Source organism: Schistocerca serialis, chromosome 8 (assembly GCF_023864345.2).
Source record: "Schistocerca serialis cubense isolate TAMUIC-IGC-003099 chromosome 8, iqSchSeri2.2, whole genome shotgun sequence".
NCBI lineage: Eukaryota > Metazoa > Arthropoda > Insecta > Orthoptera > Acrididae > Schistocerca > Schistocerca serialis.
Window position 1 is genome coordinate 306747693 of NC_064645.1, and position 13243 is coordinate 306760935.

The following is a 13243-nucleotide window of genomic DNA, read 5'->3' on the forward strand; positions in this document are numbered from 1 at the left end:
TGTGTGTGTGTGTGTGTGTGTGTGTGTGTGTGTGTTCTATTTCACTTTTTGACAGTCTTTTTGTTGTGCCTATCAGTGACACAGCATCTCTGCTATATGGTGAGTAGCAGCTATCCTTTTAATATTATTGTTACAATCCATCCTGGATTTTCCATTGCTTGGACATATCAAAGATATCACAAAATAGGCACAAAAAAGGGGGAGGGGGGAGGAGAAAACATAACAGCTGGAAGAAATCACCTTTGTTACAAGGTGCATTCTCAGAGTGTTTGTTTTGTTTTTCTGTGTTCCTTCCATGATTGTACAGTGGACTCTTGACAGTTTGAGGTTCAATGGACCTCAGAAAAAGTTTGAATAACTCAGAGTTTAATTCAACAAAAGTTTGACTGATCACAGTGGAATCAACAAAACATCTAAGTAAGTGTATCATTTAAAAAAATAAGGTAAAAAATAGCCCTTGTCTGGTCTCAGATGTGAAAAGCTGGGAGAATTCTCGGACCTTATCAGCATGATCCATGACAACATCAAGTAAATGATGGAGGCAGACAGATAGTGCTTGCCGTTGTTTGAAGTCATCATCCACTGTAAAGACAATGGGTGTCTCAGCCACTGTTTTTACCAGAAACCCAACCACAAAGACCGATATCTGCACTTTAACAGCTATCACAATCTGTTGCACAAACAATCTGTTCTGAGGCCCTTGGTGCATAGAGCAGAGACTGTCTCAGATGCTGAAGACCTGCTAAACTGAAGCAGCTGAGCCACTTACAGTCAATAATTAAGGAAAACAGCTGTCACCACTGCCAGATTGTGCAAGCCATCTTTCCAATAACACACAAGCTGTAAGACACCATCGGAGAACACAAAGAACCTTTCATTTTTGCTGTTCTGTGACTCATTAACGGGAAAGATTAGGCAACTTGTAAAGAGGCATAAAATCGATTCGGTCTACCAGGCTGCAGAAAAAATTCAACAACTCATGAGGCGTGCGAAAGATAATGCAGGTCTCAAAATGCCAGGAGTATGTAAAATGCCATGTGGATGTAAACAGTTTTGTGATGGACAGACCGTGTGTGCTGTTGAACAGCACTGATTAGAACAACAGATATATTTTGCCTTTGATACCCTGAGAAATTGGTGATAGCAGAATATGCTCCAGAAAGTGGATATCATACTGCATTCAATGAGACATCTGTTATCATACGGACTAATAGTTTCTGGGATAGAGTCTTAAAAGTAGCAATAAAGATAAAAATTTGTGACAATACCATCAATAAAGATGGGAGCCTGCAGCTAAGTACTGTAATGAACAGGATTTATTTGTGAGAATGGCGTATGTTCCACTGATGACGCTCATCATGCTGAAAGATGGTAGTGCCTTTTATAAACTTTTCCATAGTGTGCACACCCCAGTCTGTTATCTGCGCAGATGGTGTGTATGCTGTGACATAACACAGCAGGTGTAAGGCGCGATGCGATGGGCGTGGTAACACTTGCTGAACGTGAACATTTGTTCTTTGACAACGCCCCTTGAAGGTGTCATGGAGACAGTAAATTTTAGATCTTAAGTTGAGTCTGGTGTGGTCAGACTTATTGAATGATGTATTTGAAGTTATGAGTTATTTATAATTAGACCTGTCTTCACAATTGATGTAAATAGTTAAAAGAATACAGTAGATTATCGCTGAAGATGTGTTTGCCATTCAGTAGCTAGAAATAGTGAGACACACTTTTCCAGCATCACCCAGACTGGAGACAAAGTCGAGAAGAATAAGTTTGTGCATGGTCATGGTACAGAGTAGCCGGACCAAAAGAACAAAAGACCACATCAAACTGACAGATCTGTCATGCAGTGTTCCTACTGATGGTGTTACAGTCCAGTCACCATACACCACATGAAAGGGAAACATCTCAGTACAACTTGGGACCCGGCCATTGGAAGATTGAATCATAGCACTGGAGTGAACACCAGTGGTGTCACAGAAGGCAACACATCTATATAAGAACAGTAGCAGCAACCAAAAGACATTTAACAGAGAATGACAGCCGTTTCTTTAAGCTTATAACTTCCAACAATTATGTTTTGTCCTCTACATTAAATAAAGTAGTTAATAAGCATTCGTCATGATGCAAGAACTTGCCTTGATGTGTCTGCTTCCTCCCTTCTTGTGATGTGTTTTCAACAATCCAATCTTTCTGCTTCATAATTGTTGACTCCTTGGGTGACAGAACCCTGAAAGTTTTCATTACATCCTTTTTTTCCCCACTCAATAATCAGTACATGTGTGTTGTTGCGTAAACAAAGGAGTGTCACAGAGAGTTGAATGATGAAACAGTTAGAGAAACAAGTGACGAAACAGTTCAGACTACAAAGTTTATGCAGTCACTGAGTTTGAATTATAGTGTGTTTGTGAGTGGTCTGTAGCAACAGTCGCTTCGATTTATCGAGAGTAGCAAAATGCTTAGGATTTATTTGATTTATAGTGGTTTTTCTCAAGGGGCAGGCTTACTAGTTTTATCTGGAAAATTTGATTTACTGAGGTTCAAATTAGCAAGAGTCGACTGTAAAAATAATACAAATAGTAAAACATTATACACGATATTAAAGTTTTCATTTGGTCTGTAATACTATGAAGTAAATCTACAATACTGATGCCTGTCTGTTTGAACACACTGATCTCCAAAGGCACTAGACGAATTTTCCCTGAGCTTTGCTGAATCAAAATCAGATCATGGGGAGGGGGGGATACGTATTGCAATTTAAAGTGTGAGGAGTCTGTTCAACATAGCAGTTTGGAGGTTCATCTTAATGACTGCGTAGTATGCCAAAGAACCAGTAGATGGAACTGTTAGGTTTTCTTACCTCATTAACAGATGTTTTTTCAAAAGTTTACATCGGTCGCAGGATTAAGCAAGGCAATCTTATCTTTATGAATACAGACTAACACTGAATTTATGGTGTTTTCTTTATGTATAAAACTTAACATAATTGCTCTGCTTCTTTACATAGGTTTTATTTTAGTTTGGGTGATTGGTATGAGTTTCATTAATGCATTGACTGCCTGAATACGGGTTGATATTTTCCATCTATCAGGCTGCTGCAGCTATTTCGAAGTGAATGGGCTCACTGTATTCAGTTTTTCTCTGTTGTAATCTGTAGATTTATTGTAATCTGCTGTTCCTGTTTCTGATATTCAGTATGCAAATATAGCAAAGAGGGGTGGAAAGACAGTTTCAGAATAGTAGTGAAAACACAAGGAGAAGGGCATATGTATAAGATTTATAAGGGACATTGCCCTTTGGTTCATAGAAAAAGAAGATAAATAAAGTATTTCGTGGAACAGATAAGCTACTCTGGCAAAATTTGGTTTCAGTATAAATAAGAATACCCTTGCTTCTTCTGCTCTTAATACTGTCTCGCATTAAGTATAGAGCTTAAGAGGTAGAGAGCCTGGTAGAGTACAGGAGATAACAAAGTACAACAATGAACAAGTTAAAACTGATGACGTAAAAATGTAACTTGTGCTACCTGATGCAGCCCTAATATTTTATTGTTCTTGATCTTGAAGGGGAGATAAATCTGACACATGGTATTTTGCATAAAAATTTAGAAAGTGCAAAAATTTACTCCTGTCTTGATTTTTTTTTCTTGTCTTGCATTTTAAATGTAACTTGTGCTACCTGATGCAGCCCTAATATTTTATTGTTCTTGATCTTGAAGGGGAGATAAATCTGACACATGGTATTTTGCATAAAAATTTAGAAAGTGCAAAAATTTACTCCTGTCTTGATTTTTTTTCTTGTCTTGCATTTTAAAATTGAATTGTATTCATCTTGACATGCTTCATTAACTTTTCTTACCCATACAGCCAGTCCAAATATACAATGCCATAAAAATTTAACCTACATACACAAACACCACATACACTAACTTAACAATCACAATTTAATTCCTACTTTTAAGACAAATTCCACTAGTGATGTATATATTTTTAAACTCTGTATGGACAAGAGGACTAACAAATAAGAAGGAAGTGTTCGATGCATGCAAACCAGCCCTGTTATCAGCTATTCAGACTCACTACTGTATCAGGGGCACCCTACGATGATGCAGCTCCCCACAGTTACAATATTGCAGTGGCACGAGGTGGAGTCTATAAAGGTGTTGTCGGTGGCAGCTGTAGTTGAACTTCAACCTGACAATGATCTTCACAAACTGTCTCATTACATATGCCACCTGAGTTGCATTTCAGTGTCTACTTTTCAGTGTATCATTGCACCTTTGGCAAATGCAGGTGGATTTGTTTGTACGAGGTGCCCTTGTGGAGATATTTGGTCTCCTAGACCTCGTTGTACACATTTTTGGCCAAGTCTCTAATTACCACAATGAGATCACCCACTGGGACACACTGCTGTTGTATGCCATTTTCTGCTGCATCCTTGGCCACCTGGTCAGCTTCCTCATTCCTCATAATCCTAGCATAGGCCTTGACCCACACAAGTGATACCTACATACTGATGTTTTGCACCTTGTATACAGCAGTAGCTATTTGGTAATGGTAAGTAACAACTTGCATTGTAGAGAACGAGCTGTAAGTATTATGATGTGGGTAGTTGCTGTGGTCATGTCATATCTTATTACCCATTCACTGGCAATGAGTTCAGTTATGTAAATTGAAACCTATTTTGATAGATAGATAGTTCACTCTGTTTATTTTTAATATTACATAGGCACCAGCCGAAGGATTTCCTTGCATGTAGACCTGTCAGTATGTGCACACGCAGCACCTGGCCATTGTTAGAGAAGACTAAATTGCCATTATTGATTACTGGGTTCTCAGTGTAATTCAGATTGTCTAGTGGTTGATATTTTTGTACTCTTGCTCGAAGCAGGGTAGCAGTCAAGTTCTTTGAACGATATTCTAGTACTTCCTTAGCACTGAAAATACCTCTACAAGTGGTAGTGTTGATTTATGTATCCAGTAACACAGTGTAAGCACTGCAAGGTTGCAAATTTTGTCTGTTCAGCATATCCCCAAAGCATGATAGTTGTTTCAGAATAATTTTTCTGCTGGACTACTATCTACATAACAATAAAGGTGCTTCCATTATTTTGGCTAATTGTATGTTTGTCGGGGTGAATCCAAGAGTTCCTATGCATAGTCACAATGCTTAGTGTTTTGTATTAATGCCTGTCAAATATTTGCAGCAGCCGCCCAGTGGACATGCCATACAGCACGATGGAATAATCTAGGTGAGGGCCCAGAAGTGCACAGTATGTATGAAGAGCTATTATGGGATCCATACCCCATGTGTCTCCCATTGTGACATGAACTACAGTCAAAGAATTTTGACACTTAGCTTTGATGTGAGCTATATGGCGGGACTGTTGAAGTTTATTGTTTAGATGAAAGCCTAGATATTTAACACATTCTTTAAAGGGAACCTGGAACTTCCTACTCGTACAGCTTCAATGGTTTTGAATCTGTGCCGTGAGTATTTATTTGACAGCTTAATTAGTAGGTGAAATTGTAAATGTGAATCTGTACTTCAGGTCAGAAGCTGGGACTTCAAAAGAGGTAACTGAGTACGTTCTGATCTCACTTAAACAAAATTATCATTTACTATAGTTCAATTATTTTATCTTGGCGGCTCGCGCATGCCCGCCCAGACGCTGGAGATTGCTGCGTTGCCAGTTGCACACGACGCACGCGCCAATAGAAGCAGCGCCATAGTATAGCATAGTTCGCAAGCTTACGTGTAGGGGGGAGCACGCAGTTCATGAAGTAAAGCCACCACGGTCGCATTAACCCTTTCGCTGCTACAAAGATGTGCTCCCTGCATTCCGCGCTGTGGGCGATTTTGTCACTGCACTGCTCGCCTGTGCAGACACATTGTGTTCCGACTGCTTTGACACTCTTTATCATTCGATTCCACAAAAACTATTTAGCTCAAAAATTAGATTTTTACCTATCTTCTTGACTGATACCTTCCCCCCATAAATGACTTAATTTTGTTTCGATGTTCAACGCAGTTATTATGCAGCATTAAATATAGTAAACCTTTGCATGAAATTTTGAAGAGTTTGCAGAGGTAAAAGCCCATAGAGTATACTTTCCGTATGGTCAATTTTAGTTGCCACAATGTTGAGAATGAAATGTGGACAAGATACTTATATATTTCATTTAATTTAAGTACCACATAAGTGTCGTGTGTAATATTGAGAAATATTCCACCTTTCGCGACTGTAACAAAAGTTTTACTTACACTGGGCACGTTTGGCTTTATTTTAAAGCACTTCAATCAATCAAAAGGAAGTAGACAAAATACATTAAACAAAACTGTGGACTTACAGAAACATTAGGACTTGAATATACCGTCTGTCAGTGAAGTGCTCAGAGCTATATCAAATATAATTTTGTGTGTGGCACACACAGACAGCATTTATTTGCTGAAACACTGATGAGCCAACACAATCGTTGAATACTGTGCTACCGCAGCACAAAACTACGAAAGGTGACTTGGCAATGGAGGACACAAAATACAGTCCTCTTATGATGCTTCAAAAGAGAGAAACGCGTGTGGTCTAAATAAGTCGCTTATTACAGTTGCAGAAGAGGGATATATTTCAATACCATTAGTAAAACTGCGACTGTGGAACAAAAACAAGAAATAGAACATGAATACCATTGTGTATGTGCCATACCTTTCACCGATGGAAGTGCTTTAAAATAAAGCCAAACGTGCCGTGTGTATATAAAACTTTTATTACAGTCGCGAAAGACGGAATATTTCTCAATATTACATACGACACCTATATGGTACTTAAATTAAATGAGATATTGTTATACAGTAAATATTATATGAAATTTAGGTATCTTGTCCACATTTCATTCTCAACATTGTGGCAACTAAAATCGACCGTACGGAAAGTATACGCTATAGACTTTTACCTCTGCAAACTCTTCAAAATTTCGTGCAATGGTTTACTACATTTAATGCTGCACATCAAAACAAAATTAAGTCATTTATGGGGGGAAGGTATCAGGCAAGAAGATGTGTAAAAATCAAATTTTTTGGCCAAATAGTTTTTGTGTCTGCACAGGCGAGAAGTGCAGTGATGACAAAATCGCGCACAGCGCGGAATGCGGGGAGCACGTGTCTGCAGCAGCGAAAAAGCTAATGAAGAGGCAAAGCACTAGAAATTTCATTCAACCGAATAAAATTCGTGAAGTAAGGCACTCCAATATTGTTTTTTAATAAAGAAAATATTAAGCACCACACAAGGTTTGAACTCATGACCTTTCACTTGGCAGCCCAACTTTAACCGTTCCGCTACCTCAGCTCAACGAACATTGTAACTCCATAAGGACTTTAACACCTCACGCAACTACTTATAAACACTGTTGGTATGACTATGAAATACTCACGCTTCGTCGAAGCACAATAGGAAATAAACAATTACCGCTGTTCTTTATTGCGAAAAAGCAGTTCGTGAGATTGAAACAAACACCTTTCCTTGCTATCGCCTGAATTAGGAGTCTTATTGCTTGTTTGGTTTAATTAATTAATAGAATATGAAGCAATTGGTATACAGAAGGCTTTTTCCAAACTTTCTGTAAAAGAAAGTCTGCTATCAAGAGATTGCTTTTGTTCTATTACTTTATTTATGACTGAACGTTTCTAAAACTGAAGACACTCGTCCGTGCTCTGCACTGCTGTCGAGATCTGGCAACGTCGTTCTCTGTTCATTGGCTGACTGTGTTTTGTGACGTCAGATGCGCAGAACAAACCTAAACTTGGCCGCCAAGATATATGATGCGCACTTTAGCAAACAGTGAAATTAATTAGGAATGGGAGAGGCAGACAGTACAAGTGGAATTGTGGCACATCATAGCTTACAATGTGCGTGTGCTATTAATTTATTACTGGGGAAGGACTGTTATGTACTGGCTGACAAATTTGTTAACATGCACCATCAATGCTCCTTTTTTTTCAATTCTCTGCTTTATAAGGTCCCTGAATGCAAATTGCGAAGATATCCAAAATTGTAGTAGGTATGAGAAGCACACCTACTACCCCTTCTCATGCTGGCCAATGCTGGCTACAGCTTGTTAGCCAGTATATAGGTTGTGCATGATCAGAATATTTTTCAAAGCTGTAAAATGTGAATTGTAAGCATAAAGAAAGGAAAGGGCATCAGTTTCATGAATTCAAACATACATATATACAAATCCATTTTATTTAAAAATAATTTAATTTTACGGCAATTTTTCAATAAGTTCAATAGTTACAAAAAATTATAATAAAATACTTTTTCACAACTCCGGTGCTATGATGTAGCGCACATGTTACAATGTTTATTTGCCTGTACAACTGCATCTGTTAGAAACATCCCAATTCTGCATAACTGCTAAGATGATTACTTAAAAAAATATTTTTATTACCTAGGAACATACTCTTAACACTGACAAATAAATTTTGTACTGCACCATCATCAATGGTTTTTAATCACTATTTCCATAGCGTATTTTAAATTAACAGAATCATCTTAATCATCAAGCTGCTCTTCACATTAAGTAAAATATTGAACAATCAGTTGGGTGGCAAATCATTCTGGGATGATTCGCTGGTGGAGAACTTACGTAGTTCAATAAGTCTTATACCTAACAGAATTATTTATGTTACTTAGTACAAATGTTTAGCAGTTGCAGAAATGAGTAAATGAAGATATTAATCCACACATCTCAAGTTCTTAATGTGGATATCAGAGTTAATAGAAAAAATGCATTATCTAAAATGACAAGGAAAAAAAATGGTCAGCTGAACAGGAAACCACAGAAATAATAATAAGTGTCATATGTATGGGAAGAAATAGGACATTAAAAAATGTCACAAAATTGATGTCCCATGAAATGCCATGGGCTGATTACAGATGGCGGGATGAATGCATGGGTGAAAATTTTGAGAAGTATTTGGATTGAGATGAGAGGTGGATGAAAGTGAACACAGTGAGATGACATTAAAATTTCTTTTAAAATTAGAGCAACCTGCAGGTGAGAAAGTTGATGCTTGGGCAACAGCAAGGAGAAAGGTAAAACTATTCACTACAAAGAAACAATCTGTGGATTATAAGCACCAAGTGTGTCAGTTTCCAGCTAAAGAGGTCACTTTTTAAGTTCTTGTACTGTCCATATTTTCATGTGACAGATGAGGTGAAACTGAAAACCACAAACTTGACACTTAATTAGGTAATGTTGACCTTGCTCTAAAACAGTTGACAAAAGAATTTTGTCAGCTATCTGGTAAGACTGTTTTAAGATATTGTTGTGAAAGTACAGTCACATTCTCTTGTGGCAGGTGAGAGCAGATTGTCACATTTCATCTTCAAAGTATGTCATTGCATTCAGCAGCTTCACCAGATCCTTCCTCGCCTGTCACTGTAGTTCCGTAATCTGCACATGGGCAACTGCGTCCCCCTCTGCCATCTGGTAGGCATAAGCGACGCTCTCCACATTCAGCACCAGTTGCACATGAACTTGATGCTGTAACCAAGAGTTGCTTGGTTAATACAGATTTTAAAATTGTATTTAAAATTATGCATGGAAAATTTCAGCTGCCACTAAGATTATAACAGATTTTGCATATACTGTGTATAAATTAATTTTATTATAGATCACAAATTACTTTTTTATGTGGTATTTGCTTTACTCAAAGGTATGCAGAAGACTGCCAAAGGAACAATAGCCACGGCAACAAGTGCATGTTTAAGTAAGAATTGTGAGTTTTCATATTTGTAAACAGAGCAGTACTACTTGCTAATATTGTGAAAGATACTGTGAAGTAAAAATATAACAACCAAATAAACCTTTTGAAAAGCATTTTATGTTGAAACATGCCTTTTAACGCAGTCGTGACAGTATTCTCGGCTTAGATCCATATGTACTTTGTGAGCGTAGAAGCTGTTTTACTTATGATCACATAGAATGAGGTGAGATGTTAATGTGAGGAACATATAAGGCATCACGTTCCAGTTACTGTGAAAACAGGAGCTTTTGGCGAAACTATGTTTGGATATATGAAATCAAATGCACAAGTTCAAGTGAATGAAGAAATGGCTCTCTTGTGTATTGGGTAGCTACTGCTTTTATGCAAGGGAGGCTACTTTTCCTGGTTTTCCGTGATTTCCCTAAATCGTTTGAGGCAAATGCCGGGATGGTTCCTTTGAAAGGGCACGGCCGATTTCCTTCCCAATCCTTCCCTAACCCGAGCTTGCGCTCCGTCTCTAATGACCTCGTTGTCGACGGGACGTTAAACACTAACCACCACCACCACCTACTTTTCCTGCTGGAAAGAAGGGGAATTTGCAGCGTGCTGCCCGTGTTATGTGGAAGCTGGCACTGCAGTCAAAGAAACTTGCTAAGGGCATGCTGTGGAAAACTGTGTTAACTCCCTGCAGGATATTGCTTTGCGGTCTAATCAAAAGGCAGGTGCTGATGGCAAGATAACTGGAAAACAAGCTGTGGCCAGTGAAACAAATTGTCAGGTCCTCTGTGTTCTGGAAACAGAAAGAAGACAGGAAGAAACAGAACATTGTTCTCTGGCCAGTGACTGTCTATTCCAGCAAGATGATCTACCTACTTGAGGTGCCTGTGGAGTACATATTTTAGTAGATCACATGTTAATGTGAGGCCGCACATATCTCAAGTTATTTAAGTTTGGGCACAAAAGACCAAAACGTGGAAAACTGAAAACAAATTATATCATCATAACTATAACAATTTTGCCAAGTTCTCTTTGCCTTACCTTGCTATAGCTACGATTGTGTTAGGTCAAGTATTTTACAGTTACATTGAAATGGGTATCAAGCAAATCTGATCTTTCCTTCATCAAATTTTCTGCCACTTATGATGATGGAAAATAATGGGTAGGACATAACTTAAATAATGGAGGGAGTAAGTGGACAGGATATGAATCTCACACCAGTGAGTTCATCCTGGTGCAGGCAGGAGGAGTTTAATGTCACGCACAATAATGTAGATGGGTGCATTGGGGAGGGTGAATTGGATAGAGGAACAGGGAGACTGTACAAACGAAGGTATGAGTGTAAAATAAGTGAAGTGGGAAGCTTGGGGACAGGATGCAGCAGTGGTTGAGGGTAAGAGGATTGCAGATTGAATGATATGTTATAAGGACAATTCTCATCTGCTTAGTTCAGAGAAGGTTGTATTGGGGAAAAGATCCAGATTTCACGAGCTGTGAAGCAACCATTAACCTCAAAACAGTTTTATCTCAACAGCATGTTCATCCACTGGTTGGTCAACTACGCTCTTGGCCAAAACTTGGGAGTGACCATCTATACCGGTGGACAGCTGATTGGTAGTCATGCACATGTAAAACACTGAGCAAAAGTTAACAGCAGAGCTGGTGTATGATATGACTTTTATGTGGACTAGACTTCCAATCAGCAGTCCACTCAAATGAAAAGCCACTACCAAATTTTTACTACGATCATAGTTGATCACGCAGTGGCAGAATATGTTACTGAACACAACATGCTCACCTTCATTGATTGCTTCACAACCTGTGCCACCTGGCTTGCCACAAACCAGCTTCTCTGAGTTAATTAATTGAGAATTGTCCTCACTGCAAATTCTCTGATTTCAGCAACCCCTTCCCCACATGCTCCTCCACCCATGTCCCCAAGCCCCGCCACTTCATTCATTCTACACACATGCTTGTTTCTGTAGTGTTTCTGTAGTGGTCTCCCTCTTCCTTTGCCCTTTTCACCTTGCCAATACATTCCCCCACAGCTTCATGTTCCTCACACATCTCACCTTGCCTGTGCAGGGGCAGCACAATGACACCACATTTCGTATCCTGTCCGCTTGCTGCCTCTGCCTCCCTCCAAGCCATTAGCCATCCCCTCCCCCTTCCCACCCCTCTTCACTCCTCTTGCCCATTCCATGTTTAACTATTACCTTTATGCCTCCCATTATTCACATTGTGGTTTCTTACCTCTAATGCATTCCTCTGGGACTGCTACAATATCATACAGCTTTCCACTCCCTCCAAGTGGAACTTCGAGTGATGGATTACGCTGTCCATATGGCCGCTGTGCACTCTCTATTTTATTTCTGAAAGGAAAAATAGGAATTTATAATAAAATTGTTTAATAATGTGGAGCAGTATTTTCACTGGACCTATGTAACAGAGTACTGTTGCTGCTGCTGCTCATGATAATAATAATAATAATAATAATAATAATAATAATATCTGGAAAGATATTAAGCTCTGAAACCTAGTGACATTAGTTTTTCTTAATTACGATTTTGAACAACCTTTAACGTATGAATGTTATGTTTTTGAGACAGAGATATCAGTTTTTTTCCTCACATCATTGATTCTGCAAAAGTTGGTGTATTTTTTATTAGTAGGCTCATATCAGTTCATTGTTCCAGACTACTAATGAACTAGTCGTTAGCCAAGAGGTATCCAGGCTATAGTTATGGCAGTCTATAGAACACAGTGACTGGTCAAACATTAAGGAACATCTCCCTTGTTCAAAACAATACCTAAAGCATATATTAATCAAAATTGTTTACCGTATGGTTCCTTACCTTACTTAGGCAATGGATCACAGCAGGTTGCTAATCTTGTTACAAAAGATATCATTTAGAACCAACAATAACATAACTCCCCAGCTAGACAACCATGAAGAAAAATTCCACAAATTGGGAGAGTGAAGAAAACAGTTTAACTCTTGCCAAAAATTCTCTGTAGAGAAATCTGACAAGTGTTTTGACACACAAAACAACTCATCCAGCCAACACGAAACAGAAGTTGGAACTTGTGATTTTAATGTATAAAGGGAAAAGAACAGATATGTTACTGATATTTGTTGTAGTTTATGCAGATTAACACAGCTAAATGACAGGTAACAACTATTTAAGGGGCAAAATAAACTTATGCTTTATTCGTACAACACATATTAATACATTTGACTACCAAATTATATTACACTGCCCCATCAACAAACACGGAACATGTATATTCTATAGAGTCTAACGCACTCTGCACATCATATCTTATGTGCCACTATGCACACTGGAAAATGTTTGTTCACATATCCCCAACACTCCCTCTTGAACAAATATTTTTCAGATACTCAATGCTATACACCCCAGGTTAAACCATAGTGTTTCATCAGCTTCTGACATTTGTCCTTACTGAGAGGCTTAGT

At 38.5% G+C, this 13243-nt stretch overlaps 1 protein-coding gene across 3 annotated transcripts in view; it reads right to left on the reverse strand.

Annotated features, from left to right (window-relative positions):
- Nucleotides 1-8226: 8226 nt before the first annotated feature.
- LOC126416572 (nidogen) overlaps nt 8227-13243 on the reverse strand; it is a 346239-nt gene continuing 341222 nt past the window's right edge. For all 3 annotated transcript variants that reach the window (XM_050084321.1, XM_050084322.1, XM_050084320.1), the window contains 2 exons: nt 12019-12137; nt 8227-9545 (listed from right to left, as the gene is read on the reverse strand). In XM_050084321.1, coding sequence (XP_049940278.1) covers nt 9388-9545; nt 12019-12137 — 277 coding nt within the window. In that variant the 3' untranslated portion in view covers nt 8227-9387. The remainder of the gene's footprint in view (nt 9546-12018; nt 12138-13243) is intronic.